This window comes from Pleurodeles waltl, chromosome 3_1, assembly GCF_031143425.1.
Source record: "Pleurodeles waltl isolate 20211129_DDA chromosome 3_1, aPleWal1.hap1.20221129, whole genome shotgun sequence".
NCBI lineage: Eukaryota > Metazoa > Chordata > Amphibia > Caudata > Salamandridae > Pleurodeles > Pleurodeles waltl.
The window spans coordinates 764,843,166-764,865,995 of NC_090440.1; the positions used below are offsets into that span (position 1 = coordinate 764,843,166).

A 22,830-nucleotide genomic window follows, 5' to 3' on the forward strand; every position below is an offset into this window, starting at 1 on the left:
TTGGGGAACACCCCAGATAGATTTGTTCGCAACAAAAGAAAACGCAAAATGCCAAAACTTTGCATCCAGGTACCCACACCGCGAATCACAAGGCAATGCTCTATGGATGAGTTGGTCAGGGATATTTGCATACGCTTTTCCCCCTCTCCCTCTCCTTCCATATCTAGTAAACAAATTGAGTCAAAACCAACTCAAACTCATACTGATAGCACCCACATGGGCAAGACAACCTTGGTATACAACTCTACTAGACCTTTCACTAGTACTGCATGTCAAACTACCCAACAGACCAGATCTGTTAACACAACACAAACAACAGATCAGGCATCCAAACCCAGCATCATTGAATCTAGCAATTTGGCTCCTGAAATCCTAGAATTCGGACACTTAGACCTCACACAAGAATGTATGGAGGTCATAAAACAAGCTAGAAAAGCTTCCACTAGACACTGCTATGCATCTAAGTGGAAAAGATTTGTTTGCTACTGCCATACCAATCAAATCCAACCATTGCATGCCTCTACGAAGGACATAGTGGGATACTTACTACATTTGCAAAAAGCGAGTCTCGCTTTTTCATCTATAAAAATACACCTCGCAGCAATATCTGCTTACCTACAAACTACTCATTCATCGTCTCTATTTAGAATACCAGTTATTAAAGCATTCATGGAAGGGCTAAAAAGATTTATACCACCAAGAACACCACCAGTTCCTTCATGGAACCTTAACATCGTCTTAACAAGACTCATGGGTCCACCTTTCGAACCCATGCATTCCTGTGAAATGCAATATCTAACGTGGAAAGTCGCATTTCTCATTGCAATCACATCCCTCAGAAGAGTAAGTGAAATACAGGCATTTACCATACAAGAACCATTTATTCAAATACACAAAAATAAAATAGTTCTAAGAACAAATCCAAAATTTCTACCAAAAGTAATCTCACCATTCCATTTAAATCAAACAGTAGAATTGCCAGTGTTCTTCCCACAACCAGATTCCGTGGCTGAAAGGGCACTACATACATTAGACATCAAAAGAGCACTAATGTACTACATTGACAGGACAAAGCTAATCAGGAAAACAAAACAACTGTTCATAGCTTTTCAAAAACCCCACATAGGAAATCCAATCTCTAAACAAGGCATTGCTAGATGGATAGTCAGATGTATTCAAACATGCTATCTTAAAGCCAAGAGAGAATTGCCTATTACACCAAAGGCACACTCAACCAGAAAGAAAGGTGCTACAATGGCCTTTCTAGGAAACATTCCTATGAGCGAAATATGTAAGGCTGCAACCTGGTCTACGCCTCATACATTTACTAAACACTACTGTGTAGACGTACTAAATGCACAACAAGCTACAGTGGGCCAAGCTGTACTAAGAACATTATTCCAAACTACTTCAACTCCTACAGGCTAAACCACCGCTTTTAGGGGAGGTAACTGCTTTATAGTCTATGCTAAACATGTGTATCTGCAGCAACATATGCCATCGAACTGAAAATGTCACTTACCCAGTGTATATCTGTTCGTGGCATTAGTCGCTGCAGATTCACATGTGCCCTCCCGCCTCCCCGGGAAGCCTGTAGCCGTTTAGAAGTAGATCTTAAATCTTAAACATTTGTACATTTGTAAATAATTATTATAAACTTTTTATGTACATACGTATTCACTCCATTGCATGGGCACTATTTATAGCCAACAACTCCATCCTCACCCTCTGCGGGGAAAACAATCTAAGATGGAGTCGACGCCCATGCGCAATGGAGCCGAAGAGGGAGGAGTCCTTCGGTCCCGTGACCAAAAAAGACTTCTTCGAAGAAAAACAACTTGTAATACTCCGAGCCCAACACCAGGCAGTGGACTGTGCTAAACATGTGAATCTGCAGCGACTAATGCCACGAACAGATGTACACTGGGTAAGTGACATTTTCAATATATATATATATATATATATATATATATATATATATATATATATATATATATATATATAATGTGTATGTGTATATAGGTGTGTTCGGTGGCATGTGTAGCTGCAGCTACACATGCTGTGCATTATCCTGCCATCTAGTGTTGGGCTCGGAGTGTTACAAGTTGTTTTTCTTCAAAGAAGTCTTTTCGAGTCACAAGACCGAGGGACTCCTCCCTTTCGGCTCCATTGCGCATGGGCTCCATCTTAGATTGTTTTCTTTCCGCCATCAGGTTCGGACGTGTTCCTCTTCGCTTTGTATTTCAAATCGGGAAAGTTGGCTAAATATCAAATTTTACGGTATTGTTCGCGCTCTGTACCGGTTTAGTGTTAACGTATCGACAGTAGAAGTGTTCCGGCGGCCCTTCGGGGCTTCCGATCTTCAGCGGGGCCTGGTCGGCCCGACCGCATCCATCGATGAAACTAATGGACCGGACCCCCTTCCGCTTCTGTCCGAAGTGCCACTCGAAGTATTCCTATACAGACCAACACTTGGTCTGTAATCTGTGTTTATCACCAGAACACAGGGAGGATACTTGTGAGGCCTGTCGGGCGCTTCGATCAAAAAAGACCCTACGTGATCGAAGAGCGAGAAGACTTCAAATGGCGTCGACACAGAGAGAACAACTCGACGTCGAAGAGGAGGAAAGAATTTCCATCCAGGAGACGGACTCTGACGATTCCGAAAGCGAACGACCCACGACTGTGCAGAAAACAGTGAGTAAAACTGCCCCGTCCAAAACTCACACAAAGATCGTAAAGCCCAATGGGATTCCACCGCCAGCAGGCCATGGCTTAACCCATCGAAAAGAAGGTGACCAAACATCGGCACCGAAAAAGGCCATAGAATTGCCGAAGACATCTGACTCCGGTCGAGATTCAGGCACCGAATGATCTCTGCATCGAGAGTTCGACTCACCCAAGGTGAGAAAAGTAATGTCGGAACCAAAAAAGACTTTCTCTGAAGGATCGGTACCGAAAAAAGCAGCTTCAGAGCCGAAAAGAAGCTCTTGCACAGAAGAGCAAGGACTTTCCAGTCAAATGCAAAATCAGATTTGAGCAGGAAATAAGTATGGGGGAACCAGACCATACGCAAAGGAGGTTGCATATCCAGAAAGAGACTGGAAAAATACAAACTCTTCCTCCAATCAAAACCAAAAGAAAGCTGGCATTTCAAGAGTCAGAAATGCAGCCAAAGGCGAAAGTGGCCAGAGATAAAACCCCACCACCGATGTTTTCGCCACAACCTTCCCCACTACACTCACCACAGCTGTCCCCGGTAACAACACCTCCAATGCAGTCACCTACGCTTACAGGGATGACACAGGATGATCCGGATGCATGGGACTTATATGATGCTCCAGTATCAGACAACAGCCCAGATTGTTACCCATCAGGGCTGTCCCCTCCAGAGGACAGTACTGCATATACGCAGGTACTATCAAGGGCAGCTACTTTCCACAATGTAGCAATGCATTCAGAGCCAATAGAGGATGATTTCCTGTTCCACCCACACTTCCTACCAGAGTGCCAATGCTCCCGGGCATGCACAAGCATGCAAAACAGGTATTCCAGGAGCCAGTGAAAGGAAGGGCTATCACGCATAGGTTGGAGAAAAAATACAAGCCTCCCCCAATGGACCCTGTGTTTATAACACAGCAACTTATACCAGACTGTGTGGTTGTAGGAGCAGCAAGAAAGGGGGCAAACTTGCAATCATCAGGAGACGCTCCACCGCCTGACAGAGTAGAAAGTTTTTGATGCAGCGGGCAAACTAGTGGCAGCACAGGCAGCCAATCAATGGCGGATCGCAAACTCGCAAGCCCTACTGGCTCGCTACGACAGGGCACACTGGGACGAGATGCAACATATTATACAGCACTTGCCCAAAGAACACCAGAAACGTGCCCAACGGGTTGTGGAAGAAGGACAAGCAATATCCAACAACCAAATAAGGTCTGCATTAGACTTGGCAGACACAGCAGCACGAACAGTCAACGCTGTGTTAAACATGCCTTTTAACCAAGAACAATTGTTTGGGCTGGAAGTGGACACAGCAATTGAAAAATTGAAGGACACGGCCAAAGCCATGGGTGCGCTCTACTCCTCACAAAGCAGAGGCACATTTAGAAAGCCACAATTTAGAGGGGGGTTTTGTATGCAAACAGGAGAGCTTTCCACCTCGCAAACCAGACCCTCCTATCGGGGACAATACCAGAGAGGAGGGTTTTGAGGCTCACATAGGGGTGGACAATTCCCAAGAGCAAGGGGAAAAATTCCAAACACCTAAAACAAGTCAAACCAAACAGTGACTTCAATGTCACAAAACCCCAACACTTAACACCAGTGGGGGGGAGACTTACTGCATACTACCAAAACTGGACACACATAACTACGGACGCATGGGTCCTAGCCATTATCCCACATGGTTATTGCATAGAATTCATAAATTTCCCGCCAGATGTGCCCCCAAGGGCACACAATATGTCCAAACAACACTTAGACCTGTTACAACTAGAAGTCCAAGCATTGTTACAAAAACAAGCAATAGAATTAATACCCAACCATCAGAAAGGAACAGGTGTCTACTCACTATATTTCCTAATTCCAAAGAAAGACAAAACGTTAAGACCCATATTAGACCTCAGAACGCTGAATCTCTTCATCAAGTCGGATCACTTCCACATGGTAACACTTCAAGACGTGGTTTCCTTACTAAAAAAAGAGGACTACATGTCAACGTTGGATCTCAAGGATGCATACTTTCACATACCCATACATCCTTCTCACAGAAAATACTTAAGGTTTGTAATACACGGCGTGCACTATCAATTCAAAGTTTTACTGTTCGGGATAACAGCCCCAAGGGTATTCACAAAATGCCTTGCAGTAGTAGCCGCTCACATAAGGAGACAGCACATGCACGTATTCCCATACTTAGACGACTGGTTAATAAAAACCACCACTCAACAACAGTGTCTTCTTCACACGCAATACGTTATAGAAACTCTACACAAACTAGGATTTTCTATTAATTACCAAAAATCACATCTGCAGCCATCCCAAATACAACAGTACTTGGGAGCAACACTCAACACACAAAAAGCGATTGCCACTCCAAGTCCACAAAGGGTCCGAGCGTTCCAAAATATAACATTAAACATACAGCCAAACCAACACTACCAAGTAAGGTTTGTAATGAAACTTCTAGGCATGATGTCTTCATGCATAGCCATTGTCCCAAACGCGAGATTACACATGCGGCCCTTACAACAGTGCCCAGCAAAACAATGGACACAAGCACAGGGTCAGCTTCAAGATCTTGTGTTGGTAGACCGACCAGACACACTTCTCGCTTCAATGGTGGAACCCTATAAATTTAAACCAAGGGCGGCCATTCCAGGACCCAGTGCCTCAAGACGTGATCACAACAGATGCTTCCATGATGGGGTGGGGAGCACACCTCAACCAGCACAGCATACAGGGACAATGGGACAATCAACAAAAACAACTGCACATAAATCATTTAGAACTGTTGGCAGTGTTTCTAGCATTAAAAGCATTTCAACCACTGATAGCCCACAAACACATTATTGTCAAAACCGACAACATGACGACAATGTATTACCTCAACAAACAAGGAGGGACACACTCATCACAACTGTCTCTTAGCACCGAAAATTTGGCATTGGGCAATTCACAATCACATTCGCCTAATAGCACAATACATCCCAGGCATTCAGAACCAGTTGGCCGACAATCTCAGTCGAGATCACCAACAAACACACGAATGGGAAATTCATCCCCAGATCCTACAAGATTACTTTCTACGCTGGGGAACTCCAAAAATAGACCTATTCGCAACAAAAGAAAACGCAAATTGCCAAAACTTCGCGTCCAGGTACCCACACCCTCAGTCCAAGGGCAATGCGTTATGGATCAGTTGGTCAGGGATATTTGCTTATGCTTTTCCCCCTCTCCCACTCATTCCTTATCTGGTAAACAAACTAAGTAAAAACAAACTCAAACTAATACTTACAGCACCAACCTGGGCTCGCCAACCGTGGTACACAACACTGCTAGATTTAGCAGTAGTACCTCACATCAAATTACCAAACAGGCCAGATCTGTTAACGCAACACAAACAACCGATCAGACACCCGAATCTGGCTCCTGGAATCTTAGAATTTGGACATTTAGACCTTACACAAGAATGTATGGAGGTCATTAAACAAGCTAGAAAACCCACTACAAGACATTGTTACGCAAACAAATGGAAAAGATTTGTTTACTACTGCCACACTAATCAAATTCAACCAGTACATGCTTCCGCAAAGGACATTGTAGGCTACTTATTACACTTACAAAAGTCTAAGCTAGCCTTCTCTTCAATTTAAAATAAATCTCACGGCAATATCTGCCTATCTGCAAATTACACATTCAATATCGCTTTTTAGAATCCCAGTCATCAAAGCATTTATGGAGGGACTAAAAATCATACCCCCAAGAACACCACCAGTACCTTCGTGGAACCTTAATATTGTATTAACATGACTCGTGGGACCACCATTCGAACCCATGCACTCTTGTGAGATGCAATACTTAACTTGGAAAGTGGCCTTTCTAATAGCTATCACATCACTTAGAAGAGTAAGTGAGATACAAGCATTTACTATGCAAGAACCCTTTATACAAATACATAAAGTGGTTCTCCATACAAATCCCAAATTCTTACCAAAAGTCATATCGCTGTTCCACCTAAACCAAACAGTGGAACTCCCAGTCTTCTTTCCACAACCAGACTCGGTAGCCAAAAGAGCCTTACATACATTAGACATAAAGAGAGCTCTAATGTATTACATTGACAGGACAAAACAATTTTGTAAAACAAAACAGTTGTTTGTAGCCTTCCAGAAACCTCATGCAGGTAATCCTATATCCAAACAAGGCATTGCCAGATGGATAGTTAGATGTATTCAAACTTGCTATATCAAAGCAAAAAGAGATCTACCTATTACACCAAAAGCGCATTCCACTAGGAAAAAAGGCACCACAATGGCTTTTCTGGGGAATATACCTATGACTGAAATTTGTAAGGCAGCCACCTGGTCTACACCTCATACATTTACGAAGCATTACTGTGTAGATGTGTTAACAATACAACAAGCCACAGTAGGACAGGCTGTATTAAGAACATTATTTCAAACAACTTCAACTCCTACAGGCTAAGCCACCACCATTTAGGGGAGGTTACTGCTTATTAGTCTATGCACAGCATGTGTATCTGCAGCTACACATGCCACCGAACGGAAAATGTCACTTACCCAGTGTACATCTGTTCGTGGCATGAGACGCTGCAGATTCACATGCGCCCTCCCACCTCCCCGGGAGCCTGTAGCCGTTGTTAGTTGAATAAGATTTGTACATTTATAAATAAATATTATTTTAATACACTATGTACATACACACCTATTCCATTGCATGGGCACATCTAGTATACTCTCAACTCCTACCTCACCCTCAGCGGGGAAAACAATCTAAGATGGAGTCGATGCCCATGCTCAATGGAGCCGAAAGGGAGGAGTCCCCCGGTCTCGTGACTCGAAAAGACTTCTAAGAAGAAAAACAACTTGTAACACTCCGAGCCCAACACTAGATGGCAGGATAATGCACAGCATGTGAATCTGCAGCGTCTCATGTCACGAACAGATGTACACTGGGTAAGTGACATTTTCCATACATATATAGTGTGTATATGTGTAACACTTGATTTTGGCGCAGCCTATCCGCACCTAACCGCCGGTGGTGCCAAACACATGACGCGTGCCACCACTTCTTAGTATTCACACTCTCTTCCCTCAAACGGAAGAACGGCACTCCACAAGTGTAGAACATTTGAAAAATAATTTGACGTACAGGAACACGTTTCGGCATTGCTTCCTTTGACATTATATATATATATATATATATATATATATATATATATAATTTCCAATGGCAGGTGGTGCTGTAAATGTACATGCTTTTGCATATGTCAACCATCTAGTGTTGGGCTCGAAGTGTTACAAGTTGTTCTTCTAAGGATGTTTTCGAGTCACAACATTCAGTGGTGACTCCTTGGTGCGCATGGGCATAAAGTCCTTTGTTAGATTGTTTTCTTTCCACATTCGGGTTCGGACGTGTTGCCTCTTGCTCCAGTACATCTGGGTTCGGTATCTTCTGAACTTTCCTCTAACTTTCTATAAACTTTGATATAGTTTTTGATTGTGTTTTTCCACTCATAGTCGATACGGTTGCAGTTGTCTGGGTCGATTACAAGCCCTTAGGGGCGACCTCACCCTTTTGGGGCTTACTGCGACACGTAGTCGAACAATGTTGGGCTGATGGAAAGGACTCCGTTTCAGTTCTGTCCTCTGTGTCACGCCAAATTTCCCAACACTAATCGGCATTTGGTGTGTAATCTCAGCCTGTCTCCAGAATACAGAAGTAAACTGCAACGCTTGTAGATCATTTCGATCCAAAAAGACTCTTAAGGACCGAAGGACACCTCAAATGGAGATGGCGTCCAAGTCGTCGGGAGCACACACACCAGACATCTTCGGAGATGAGCATGCGGAAGAAGTAGTAGGACAGCTTGTAGCAGTTTACATTGCAGATTCAGATCGAGACAGATGTCGACAGCCAATCCATATCACCAGCGCGGTACGGGAGTACACCAGCCCCGTCACACCAAACAAAGACTATTGAAAAGATTCCTGCATCGGTCTTAGGTCCTTCACTGCCTTTGGATGACCAACCTTCGCGTTCGGCACTGAAACAAAAGACCAAAGTGCTTTTGGCATATACCAAACAGCCTGCCACATCTGTTTCAGTACCGAGCCAAAAAATCAGACTTTCCCACCTCAGAGCCGAAAAAAGTAACCGCACTTCCAGAGCCAACATTTTCAGTTTGAGCCAAGCATTCTGTATCCAAACGTTCGGAATCGAAAGCTGCCAGTAGTAAACACTCTCCAGCTACTGAGAAGTCATCGGAAATTCAACCTATTTTTGAGGTTATGGATGCTAAACAAGACAAATTCATATACACAAAGAAACAGTAAGTATCATAGCCTCTCCTCCTCTAACAATTAAAAGAAAACTGACTTCGAGTCACCTTTCAAAGTCCTTAAAGAAAAGGAAAACAAAATGCGACACTACAACCTCAGCCTTCACCACCACATTCTCCTCTCCCTTCTACCCCACCACCTTCACCCACACGTTCAACACAGGCCTCATCTACATCACCACATAGGGATGATTTTAACTGATCCTTAAGAAGAGGTAGACCCATGGGTTATATGACACGGGTCCCATTTTCCCTAATGACCCGTATTTTACCCAAAAAGGCCATCTCCCCCTGAAGATACTACTGCTTATAATCCAGTTATAGCTATGGCAGCTGCATATCGTAATGTACAGTTACATACAGTTCCTGTTGAGGATGATTTTTTGTTTAATAGTTTAACATCCACTCACAAAAAGGGTACCATTGTCTCCCTAGGCTTCCAGGCATGCTGAGACATGCTGAAGACATTTTTGAAGAGCCTGTAAAAGCAAGGATCATTACACCCAGGGTTGATTTTTAAAAAAATTAAAAAAAATACAAACTTGCACTCTCCAATCCAGTTTTTATTAGGGCACAATTTCCACCTGACTCTATAGTGGTAAGTGCAGCTAGAAAACGAGCTGATCGCCAGTCTACAGGAAATGCTCCTCCTGCAGACAAAGTAAACAATTTGATGCAGCAGGCAAAAGAGTGACTACTCATGCTGCCAACCACTGGAGGGTTGCAAATTCACAAGAACTCCTAGCAAGATATGATTGGGCTCATTGGGACCAGATGGAAGACTTGTTACAGTATCTTCCACCAGAACATCAAAAAAAAGGGGGCAACAAATAGTCGCAGAAGGGCAGGCTTTCTCTAATAACTCAATCAGATGTGCTACTGATGCAGCTGATATAGCTGCAAGAGAAGTCAACACCAGCATAATCATTAGGAGACATGCATGGCTAAGAGCTTCAGGATTTAAGCAAGAAATACAGCAAGCTGTATTAAGTTGGCCTTTTGCTAAACATTTATTAGGTCCAGAAGTTGATACCACAATAGATAATCTTAAAAAGGACTCAAACAGCTAAGCTATGGGTGCATTATACAACACACCCACTATAGGCACTTTCTGTAAGGCCACAATTTAGAGGTGGTTTCAAACAGTCAACCACAGAACCATCCACCTCACAACAAAAAAAAGGGCACAATTCTATAACCGAGGTTCATTCAGGGGCTCTTATAAAGGATCTAGTTCTAGAGGAAAAGGGAAATCAGCCGCTCCCCGGGGTTCCCTTTCCTCAACAAATCAGTGACTTCTTAAAAATCCTCACAGAGCATACATCTCCTGTGGGCGGAAGACTGGCAGATCTTTACCCACAATGGTACACAATCACCTCAGATCAATGGGTTCTTTCAATTATCCAACATGGCTGTTGCCTAGAACTCACCTCTATTCCACCAAACATCCCCCTCGTTTACACAGACTTACTCAGGAACATCTAACTTTAGTAAAACAGGAGGTACAATCACCACTACTTAAAGGAGCCATAGAGATAGAGCCTATATCTCACTAAGGATCTGGAGTATATTCACTATAGTTCCTCATACCAAAGAAAGATGGTACTCTGAGACCAGTTTTAAATCTCAGACTCCTCAATCTATACATCCTTTCAGAACGCTTTAATAGGATCACTTTACAAGACCTCATTCCCGTACTACAAAAACAGGATTACATGGCAGCATTATACCTCAGGGATGCTTATTTCAACATTCCCATCCATCCACCACATCGAAAGTATCTAAGATTTGTTATAGATGTATCATAGCAGGAAAGCACTACTAATTCAAGGTGCTACCATTTGGCGTAATAGCCCCAAGAGTATTCACCAAATGCTTAGCAGTGGTTGCAACATTCCTCAGAAGACAACATATACATGTCTTAGCATATCTGGATGACTGGCTTATAAAGGCCAGTACAATTCAAATTTGTCAACAACATACTTAATGTACCGTAAACATCCTACACAATCTAGGATTCACAATCAACACAAATCTCACCTGCGGCCATCAGATACAACCATATCTGGGAGCAATTCTGAGCACTCAGTCAGGATTAGCATACCCGAACCCAGTCAGTATGCAAGCATTTCAGAATCTCCTATCTCAACTACTATGCAACCACACTTCTACAGTAAAGTTGGTGATGAAACTATCAGGAATGATGGCTTCATGTGTAGCAATAGTACCCAAATGCAAGACTACACATGCGACCACTACAGCAGTGTCTTTCTCAACAATGGTTTTGGGCACTGGGTCAAATTCAGGATCTAATGTTGTTGGACTGCCGGGCTCCCTGCTCTCTGCAATGGTGGAATCCCACCAACCTATCAAAAGTGCAGCCCTTTCAGGACCCAGTGCCTCAGACATAATTACAACAGATGCATTAATGATAGGTTGGGGAACTCATCTCAACAACCTCACTATACGTGGGAAATGGGACTCAATCCAAAAAACTTATCACATAAACCACTTGGAGTTACTAGCAGTATTCTTAGCACCCAAAGCTTTTTAGACACAAATCACACACAAGGTAGTATTAATAAGGAAAGACAATATGACCACAATGTATTAGCTGCAAAAATAGAGTGGGTGTGGGGACACATTTATCACAATTAACCCTCCTAGCGCAAATAATTTGGAAATGGACAATTCACTATCACATTCAATTAATGGCAGAATATATTCCAGGGGTATACAATCAACTACCAGACCTCTTAAGAAGAACGCAACAAGTATATGAATGGGAGATTCACCCATAGGTGATTCGGCAATACTTCCAAATGTGGGGCACACCAGAAATAGACCTTTTTGCCACTAAAGAAAACTCAAAATGCCAACGCTTCGCATCCAGGTACCCAAACCCTCAATCAAAGGACAAAGGGGGTCATTCTGACCCTGGCGGTAAATACCGCCAGGGCCGGGGTCGGCGGTAGCACCGCCAACAGGCTGGCGGTGCTCCGCCGGGCATTCTGACTGCGGCGGTACAGCCGCGGCCAGAAGCGGAAAGCCGGCGGTGTACCGCCGACTTTCCGCTGCCCATGGGAGCAAGCTGCGCCGCCATGGGGATTCTGACACCCCATACCGCCATCCTGTTCAGGATGGCGGTATGGGGTGTCGTGGGGCCCCTGGGGGCCCCTGCAGTGCCCATGCCAATGGCATGGGCACTGCAGGGGCCCCCGTAAGAGGGCCCCACAAAGAATTTCATTGTCTGCTTTGCAGACACTGAAATTTGCGATGGGTGCAACTGCACCCTTCGCACCTTCCCACTCCGCCGGCTCCATTCGGAGCCGGCTTCCTCGTGGGAAGGGTGTTTCCCACTGGGCTGGCGGGCGGACTTTTGGCGGTTGCCCGCCAGCCCAGTGGGAAACCCAGAATGACCGCCGCGGTCTTTTGACCGCGGTACGGTCTTCTGGCGGTTCCCGCCGCCCGCCAAGCTTAGAATCAGGCCCAAAGCTCTCTGGATGAATTGTTCGGGGATATTTGCTAAGCTTTTCCACCTCTCCCACTAATTCCATTTCTGATAAAAAGATGAAACAAACCTCACTCATCATGATACTCATACCTGCCACGTGGGCACATCAACATTGGTATACAACACTACTGGACCTATCTGTAGTACCACATCACAAACTACCAAACAGATCAAACCTGTTGACTCAAAGGAAAGGTCAAATCGGACATCCAAATCCCAGAATACTCAACCTACCCATTTGGCTCCTGAAGTTCTAGCTTGGCTACTTACATGTTGCATCAGAATGTATGGATATTCTAAAGGAAGCACACAAACCCACAACTAGACAATATTATGCAGCTAAATGGAAGCTGTTTGTCTACTATTGCCAGCCTAAAAACATTGACCCACTCAAGGCATCAGTACAAGATATCGTTTGCTATTTGCTACACTTACAAAAAGCACACCTTGCATTTTCCTCTGTTAGAATCTATTTAACAGAATAAGCTGCTTTCCTTCAAAACAGACAACATAATTCCCTGTTTAGTGTTCTTGTTATTAAAGCCTTAATGGAGGGTCTTAAAATTATTCCACCTAGAGCTCCACCAGCCCCTGTTTTGGAATCCTAATATTGGCCACCTTTTGAACCCATGCATTCTTGCCTTCTTCAGTTTTTATCATGGAAGTTTTTTTTGTTTTTGTTTTTTTTGTTTTTTTTAAAGTAGCAATCACTTCTTGAAGAAGAGTTAGTGAAATTCAAGCGTTCACTTTAGAAGAACCTTTCTTTCAAAATCACAAAATAGTTCTTAGAACATACCCAAAATTCCTACCAAAGGTGGTTTCACCATTTCATATCAGTCAGTCAGTGGAATTGCCCGTCTTCTTTCCACAGCCAGATTCAGTTGCTTAAAGAGCTCTTCACACTCTTGATAAGAGCTCTCATGTACGGTATAAGACAACACAAAATACTTAAGAAAATCCAAGTAACTGTTTGTGAGGTTGTTGCAATGCCACAAAGGCAATCCCATTTCAAAAAACAGATTAGCACGATGGATAGTCAAGTGTATACAAACCTGCTATCTTAAATTTAAAAGGCAATTACCAGTAACTTCTAAAGCTCATTCCATTGGGGGGGAAAAAAGGCGCTTCAATGGCATTCTTAGGAAAAATACCAATAGCAGACATATGTAAAGCAACCACATGGTCTACACCACACACATTTACTAAACACTAGTGTGTGGATGTATTATCTTGCCAACAAGCAAATGTTGGGCAGGCAGTGCTTAGAACACTATTTCAAACTACTCCAACTCCTACAGACTAGCCACTGCTTATTTTCTGGAAGGGGCTGCTTTACAGTCTATAAAAAACATGTGTATCTACAACTACACATGCCATCGGACGGAAAATGCTACTTCCCCAATAGACATCTGTTTGTGGCATGTAATGTTGTAGATGCACATGCGCCATCCCTCCTCCCCAGAAGCCTGTGGCCGTTGTAGTGCTATGTATTGTAAATATGTATATTGCATGGGCAGCTTCTTATTTTTATTTATATATATATATATCTCTGCATATATCTCTGCATATATCTCTGCATATACACTTGTATACTCTTCACCCTCCTGCGGGAAAGCAATCTAACAAAGGACTCTATTCCCCTGTGCACTTTCATCGAGAGGAGTCTCCGCTCAATCTCGTGCCTCAAACCTTCTTCGAACAAAAACAGCTTGTAACACTCTGAGCCCAACACCAGATGGCGGATGTCTGCAAGGCATGTGAATCTTCAGCACTACATGCCTTGAACAGATGTCTACTGGGTAACTAGCATTTTCCATATATACTACGTATTCATGCATGCACAATGCCAAGCTAAAAATAAGAATTAAAAATGCATCACCGTGGGGCTTGACACAGACTTCATCCCTTTGCCTGCCAACTTCAAGTCGTGGAACCCAGATCAACTAACTGAGACCGAAGGGAAACTAAACCACAATGGGGTTTATTTTCTGAGCAAGGCGTCCCTTCTCAGTTGAGTCCCTTCTTTCTCCAGTAGCCACGTTTCCCCACCTTATATCCTTTAAACAAACGCAAGAGGAAGGTTCTCGAACCCACCCCCCCAACACCCCTGCTCTTGTAGTAAGTTGAGAAATTCACTCATTTGCTATGTCGGGTCAGTGTTGCGAAAACACGCATCAGACTGGCCACATCTCAAGTGTTTTTCCAAGACAGAACTGTATTCTACTTTATCATAACATTCTCAGCCAGTTGCTTGCTTATCTTCAGAGTTCCCCCATGTTTTGCTCTTTTCCCTGGTGAGAAGAGCAAAAACAGATTAACGAGTTGTGCACAGAAAAATACCTGTGCCACCAATGTGACTGTTTGGAGCTAAGCACAAAATGGAGTCAGTGGTCATGATGGAGCTGGTGGTTAAATACAGATAGCATTGCACCATTCTACTTCCAGGATTGCTCCAATGAATAGAAGTCGGAATGAAATAGAGTGGGACTTAGCCCATTAATGGTGACCTCCAATGATGTCAGGAGGTTCACTATTGTCTGGAGTGTGTCCATGCTGGATTGTGGTGACTCTGCCTTAAACAGGCAGTGGCCTACATATGGAGATACTGATATTCCCGACCTTTGAGTTTGAGCCACAATTACTGCCTTCACTTTCGTGAACGCTAGACTGGTGTGTTGAGGCCCAGAGGTGGCATAGGGGACTTACCTGCATTTCAAGGTAAACCATGAAAATGTTAACATCTATGGACTGCAGGATGACTATTTAAAAACATGCATCCTGCAGGTCCAAAGACACCATCCAATCGTCTGTCCAGAGCAGACAAAATCTGGGCCAGCATGAACTGGCATTTTAAATTTGTCCCTCCGCAGAAAGTTCTTCAGAGGCCGGAGGTCCGAAATAGTCCTGAAGCCTCTGTCCTTCTTTGGAATGAGTAAATTGAAAGATTAACAACCCCTCCCCCTCCTCTTCTCTTTCAGAGTCTGGAACCTTCTCAGTGGCACCTTTTTAGGAACAGCCTTGCCTCATGTAACAGAATGTACATGTGCACATCTGAAATCCATTCTGGTGAAGGTTGAGTAGTGGGAGAGGTAGTGAGAAACAGAAAGGCATAGCCTTTTTGAACTATTTGTAATTCTAATCTGAATAACGTAATGGATCACTAGCTTGAGAGGAAATGAGTCCTGGCCTTCACCGGTTGGCAATGCACCACTAAGGGCAAACTAAAGTGTCTTAGTGCTGTTATGGCAAAGGTATTGGCCTACACTATGCATGCCAAACTAACGCCTCCTTTGGGCTAGGGTGCCTGCTTCATTGTTTGGGAAGGCAGTCTGTCTAAATTCCATCCCTCTGGAAATGCCTCTAACCGTTCTGAAATGATGCAGCCATTAGCTGGGTGACAACCCCTCCAAAGGGTGTTCCATAGTTCCAATGTACCTTTAAAATATTCAGACACAGAATTTATCACTGAATAGACTGGAAATGAAGGGGCATGACTGAGGGGAAGCCTGTACGTAGCCGGAGAATCCTGTGGAATGCATCCACACATATTGTACATCACTATCCAATGAGCTTCCCAGGCAATCCATAGTATCGGGTCCTGTGCGGGTAACCTATTTGGCCACATCCTTTCAATCATGAATCACCTGATCGAAAGAAGTCCTGAGGTCTTTCAGGAGGGGAGGGTGGGAAACAAATAGGGAGGAGAACTCCACATTGGAAGGTACAATAAGAAGTTACCGAATGTCAATAAGCAGGGGTGTCTCTTAAAAGGTCCAGTCTGGCAACTGGGGAGTATTCCAAGGTGAGGAATCTTCGTTTAGAAGTATCCATCATAAAGGGGTTTACACAGTGATTTATAGATCTCAAATATGTTTATTCCAGTATCCTGTTGAATGAAAGCCACAGAAAATATCTCCAGTTTGTGGTACCACACTCTACCAATTCACTCACCATCTGGAATAATGTCTGCACCAAGAGTGTTCACATAATGTCTTACTGTAATGGCTGCCCATTTACAAATGTAGTGGACACAAGTTTAACCATAAATAAATGTTTGGCCTGTAAGGGCATGCTTGTCCAAACAATGCCCGAGTAGTATGTGCCGGGTAAAGAAAATGATGCATACACTAGGGTTCTAGTGGACTTTGAGAAACCTTACCACATTCATCAAGAAATATCTTTCAGTGGATAGTTAGACTAATTCTGAATCCAAAAGCTACAGCATTGATGGGGCCAAAAGGGAGTTTCCCAGACATCACAATCTCATATCTCAACACATCTTGATGTAACTATATGTTGCACTTCTGGATTTTTTTTTTTACATGGCAGTAAAGTAACGTATACTATGGTATTTCTACAGTTGTTTGAAACTGCCAGTGGCATTTTGTACTAACACAAAGTGAATCAGCAGGTGGTGCTGTTGGCTTAGTTTTCAGCCATTTTACTTAAACGTGTTAATTAGTCCCGACCACCATTGGCATGGTGTTCCTTCCCGCCTTTCCTTCCCTATTTTTTGCTGAACCTGTTTTTGTTGTCATGGAGTTTCTGTGCACTTTACCCCTGCTAACTAGTGGGAAAGTGCTTGTGCGCTCTCCCTTAAACATGTTAAAATTGGCCTACCCATGATTGGAACATTTAAGTGCCTAGTATACGGTTTTATCTGTGCCGAGGGCATGTAAATTAAATGTAACTAGTGGGCTGCAGCACTAATTATGCCACCCACTAAAGTAGCCCCTTAAAACATGTCTCGGGCCTGACACTACAGCCTGTAGTACAGCTTTAAAGTGCACTTTCTGTATGCAAAATCGACCTTTTGTCAGGCTTAAACATTCCTTTTTAATTTTTATAAGTCACACTTAAGGCAGGCCCTACATGTTTTGGCAGTGAAAACTCAAGTTGTTTTTCACTGTATCGAGGATAACTCTCCCATATAGTAGCACTGAGTTACTTTATTACAGGTAATAAGTGTTTTACTACAGTTCAATCAATCTGGGATTTGTAAAGCTCACTACTCACCCGTGAGGGTCTCACAGCACGGGGGGGGGGTGTTAGTAGCAGATAGAGAAATACCTCTTCCACTCTTTTGAATTTTAAATGTAACGGCCTGTTTTTAAATTGCTATTCTTAAAAAACCACAGTTAGAAAGTTGTCCTGAACCAAATGTGCTTTCCTGCCAGTGTCCTAGGTCACATAACTGTTAATGGCTGCCTGTGGTACAATGAGTATTCCAGACAGGGGACAAAAGGGCCTTGCTTGTGGGTAAGGGTATTCCTCTCGTGTGCGGGAAGGCCGGTGGTGGGGGTAGGGGGGTGGGATGGGAGGAGGAGCAGGTGGGGAAGGGGGGGATGTGCTGGAATTGGATATAAAAAGTGGCACCTTCACAGCCTTTCAACACTACAGGATTTACGGGAGATTCAAGACTACCATGCTGTATAAAGAAGTAAGATTGGATCTACTTACCTTGAACCCAGAAGTTACTTTAAGGGTCTGTTGGTTGACCTGCCTAAGCTACAGGGACACAACAAGCTTCCAGATGCCTATCCTCTAACTGACCAGCACCAACTGGACCTACCTGGACCCTTCTGCTGGCCTTTGCTGGAGTGAGTCCCGACCACCTGAGGTGCCCTTCCACGTCCTGTACATTTGGATGGATTCAGAATATATTTCTTGCACTTGCAAACTGGAAAGAAAGAACTGGACTCAAGGTTAAAAAGAACCATCCCCGGTCTCTGTGCAAACCGACTTTACCAGGGCCAGTTCCGTATCTTCCCAGCTACAGACTTTGGATTTCACCAGCACAGTGCTGTTCAGCAGCGATCACCCTGTGTTTCCTGCCAACACAAAGCTCTAACCAGCTCTTCACACCAACAGCGATCTCCTTGTAGTTCCCCACCAACGGAAAGCTGGCTGAGGGTCCTGACATGGAACTGGACTGAGTTAAAAGGTAAACTTCCCACTGGAACCTAATCTAATCCCAGTATTCAAAATGCTCTCCATGTTCAGCCTGAACTTAAGACTTTGACTGGGTCCAGCATGACCAGAGGGTCGTGATTATGCTGGCCAAGCTTTTTGTGCTATTTTTACCTAAAATGTTAAACTTTACAACTCTGGCTCTACTTAATATTTTATTGGTGTTTTTAGTGTTATCTTATTTATTTTATTTATTTTTCTTCCAAATTTGAGTTTTTCTTGTGTTTTCACTTAATTATTAAGTGCTGCATAAATTTGCACATTGCTTTTAAGTTAAGGGTGATTGATCTTATGCCAAGCTACCCGATGGTTAAGCACAGGTTGATTCAGTGACTTTTGTGATTCATACTGACAAGAATTGAGTTACTTGAGTAGGGCTGTCTATCCCAGTAAACTAATAGCCCAATTTCTTAAAGTTTTATTTAAGGATCTATGTTCTGCATCACTATTTTAGTACCCAGTCTATAATCGTTAAATTGTCAAAATATTTAAAACATCTACATTCCAATTAATCAAGTCCTCCCTTTTCACAAACTGACAAATTCATATCAGCACTTAGATTATTTTGTAACAAGGGTATACCTAAAGTTGGTTTTGCAAAATATTGCTTGCTGTCTGCACTGCTGTGTTGCATTTCGTGGGTTGGGTTCTGCGCTCCAAATGTAATGTTGGATCATGTTTTTCATGCTGCATTGCAGTAGTAATTTTCAGAGTGCAGAGGCAGGCTGGATTACAGATAATTGGAAATTGGCAAGCTCTACGTAGATTTGTTTCATGAGGCTTTCTAGGAAAAGTTCATTTTTCAATCTTGTAACAAATGTGAAATGTCTCTAGCAGTCGAAACATTTTAATGAATTGACTCTGATTCAGTAGCAGTGGATGAGGCCACTCTTGTGGTAATGTAATTATGTTTTTTTTATGCTTGAAAAATTAAGTCTGGGCATATACAGTTCCCAATAAGTGTTATTAATTTGTTTTTAGGTGCACTTATGCATGAGTTATCCAATGATGGTGCCCGTAAGCAGTTTGAGTTTTACCTGGAAGAAATGATCCTCCCTCTAATGGTAGCCAGTGCCCAGAGTGGTGAAAGGGAATGCCACATTGTTGTTCTTACAGACGACGATGTGGTTGATTGGGATGAAGAGTATCCTCCCCAGATGGGAGAGGAGTATTCACAAAGTAAGTTTGATTTGATTGCCTTCTCCGTGGTATAACATGTTTTTACAAAATAAAAAGTGCAAAATATTTATCTGGCAATGTAAGCTGCATTTTAAATGCAGCTTAAAGATGCTTCATATGAGTTTAACTGCAATCTAGTTTATTTGCATTGTGAATTTGTTAGTCAGAAATGCTGTGCGTTCCCCCCTCCCTTCTTTAAAAAACAAAAAGCACCAGAGCTTAAGGGGTCAGGGTGTCCTTACCCTGGCCCCATTTCCCCCCACATCTTGTTTTTGCTGGAACTCAGCTAAAGCAGAGTACCAACATGGGTCAGCATTTCTTTGTAGAAGTGTTGGCAGCCAATCACATCTCGGCACGAGATCTGGAGTGTTTGCAAAGTGTGTGTGTATATACACACACACATTTGGTTTTTCTTAAATATTTCAAAAACTATTGAACATATTTACACCAAATAACAAAAAGGGCGCTTTCTGGACTTTTCTGCCAAATTCTGTATAATTCCGTCCAGTGGTTCAGGCTGTAGATCTGTTCAAAGTACCTATGGGAATTACCATTGGAAACCCACTTTAAAAAAAAAAAAAAAAAAAAAAAAACTCCTTTTTCTCAGCCCCTGCTTGACGGATCACCCTGAATCTTTTCAGACAGCAGCTGCCATGAGCATCAAATTATTTGGGGAAAATGTAGTGAAGTAGTCAACCAGTGCCAAAGATGCAGGCAAGTAAATGCTTTTTCCATAGAAACTAAGTCTTAACTATAACTACCTAGTGGCGACCGCCACCAGAATATGAGAAGAAAAAAAAATATATATATATATATATATATATATAATCAAAAACCATGTGCAGGGTGAGTTTGACATAACCAAAAATAACTTTGATGGAGGGGATACAAAAGCAGATACTACAATGGTCTTGGCCACTAGGGGTCCTACTAGTACTTTGGGCGTTCCCTTTTGTGAAAGAAGGCAAACCAAATGGTCACTTTCAAATGGTGTGTGCTGCAGTGCCTTTAGTGGTAGCAGTAGCTATGTCAACTGCTTTGTAATTCAGATAAGCCAAACAATTTGGCCAAGTCCACTGGTGATATAATGAGAGAAATTAAGCGAGTCTGTTTGAAAAACCCATTTAGAATGTGAACATGCACTTCCTAAATCTAGACCTGTTCAGAAAAGTGGTCATAAAGCTTTTAGGTTATACATCTCCAATTGTACCTAAGGTGCAGGCACACATGTTACATATGTGTTTTCATAATATGACACTGATAAGAAATCTGGATATCTGTGGTGAGATTCTACACATAAATTATTTATGGGGCAAATCAGATAGGTGTCTCCTTCGATTACGTGTTTGAACTCAAGATGGTCTTTGGCCCTAAAAGCTCTCTGTCAAGATGGCTCCACAAGGGCACTCTTTGTAAGGAAAATGGTAGACACATGTTGAATTCTGCCGTCTGACAGTAGAATTGGCACACAGTAAATTCAAACTAGTCTCTAACATTGGTGTGGTCAAGCATCAGGCAGATGATGGTTTAAACCGTTAGCTTCACTGTTCCCACAAGTGGAAACTTCATTATAAGGTCCTCAACTCCATCTTTGAGGTGCTTGGTGCCTAGCTGTCAATTACTTTGCATTCCACTAACAACTCCAAGGGTGCATGCTTCACCTACGGGGTGGCAGTTTGATTGAGAACAGTGCGTAATTTGAGCCTGTTTCCGGTGCTGAGCACCGGCACTTATTTCTGAGGGCCAGCGCTTCGTTTTTCGGTCTCAAGCATTTACTGCGAGCAAAAGAGATGTGGGAAAGATGGAAGAGGAGAAAACTAAAAAGCATCAGAAAGGGGAAAAGCAGGAAGCTGCCAGAGTGACCTGAAGGGGCAGGGAGTGGCTGCAAATGGATTGAAGAGACCCGAGATGGCTTCAGGATTACACTGCCTCAGTATCCTGGGCTCGCACATTTAATTGCAGCTGCCGCGTGTTTAAGAGGAGGGCTTTGAGCACCAGCACCTTTTTATTTACAAATTAAGCACTGATTAGGAACATTTCTTCCTTCACACACATTCTGAGATTCTTAGAGAAGTTGATAAATCTCATTGGGTGCTCTGTTATTCTGGTGGCTTGAGCTTCTACAGGGCACATTTGATTCCCCGACATGCTGCATCCTCTTCAGAGGAAATGCCTGCCTGTCTTCCTGGGAAGGTACTGCCTGTACCTGTATAATAAGTTATGTTCTTGTATGCTTCCCTAAGCGTGCCCTAACTGCTTGATTGCTAGTTCCAGAGGAGCTACTTTTTTACCACCTTGGCCCTTTGTCTGAATAAATGTCCTTGCACCTGCAAGCTGCCACGAAGTCCTTTACTGTGGCACACTATTGGAACAAGTACATAACATTCTGCTATTAGGAGCTTGCCAAACATGAATCAACTTGCTTTATTTTGACAGACTTGTGTACTTTTCTGGTCATCTTACTGACCTACTTTGGTACCATGGCCAGAGGAATCCTTCTCCAAGACCAACAAGGTTATTGAGGGACATCCAACAGGCCTACTGGATTATTTGTTTCTCCTCTATATGGGCATCCTATGAATAGGAGGTATTTGAATATCATCATTGCTATAAAGGTCTACAACCCCTTCGACCTAAGACTTCCTGTGTTATGAGTATCATCTTGAATGTTTACTTATTGGTCACTTTACCTTCTGCCATGTGCATTAGTCAGTTTCAAGCTCTGTACACCTCCACTGTTTTCTGTGTGGACAGGGTTGTGTCTACTAAGCCCTTTTTAATGCTAAGGTATTGACTGCATTCCTCTTACATTAAGCTTATAATTTATTCAGCTGAGGACAATTTTAGTGTAGGTCATGCTTTACAATTTTAGTTTGATGAAATTAGGACTCTGTTTTCTGTAACCCATCTGTTAGACCTCTGTGTGCAATGATGCAGGCCGGTTTGTAAATAAGACAATTGCTAATATATGCATTAAATCTTGCATCTCGGACTGCTAGACCCTGCATGGGTCTGACCATCTATACATTATCCGAGCACGCTTCACTAGAGCTAAGGCTGCTACAGCGACTTTATCCATGCA

At 43.0% G+C, this 22,830-nt stretch overlaps 1 protein-coding gene across 2 annotated transcripts in view; it reads left to right on the forward strand.

The window, feature by feature from the left end:
- BTBD10 (BTB domain containing 10) overlaps window positions 1-22,830 on the forward strand; it is a 138,196-nt gene that overhangs the window by 102,693 nt on the left and 12,673 nt on the right. For both annotated transcript variants that reach the window (XM_069223567.1, XM_069223568.1), the window contains exon 6: window positions 19,551-19,748. In XM_069223567.1, the coding sequence (XP_069079668.1) occupies window positions 19,551-19,748 (198 nt within the window). The remainder of the gene's footprint in view (window positions 1-19,550; window positions 19,749-22,830) is intronic.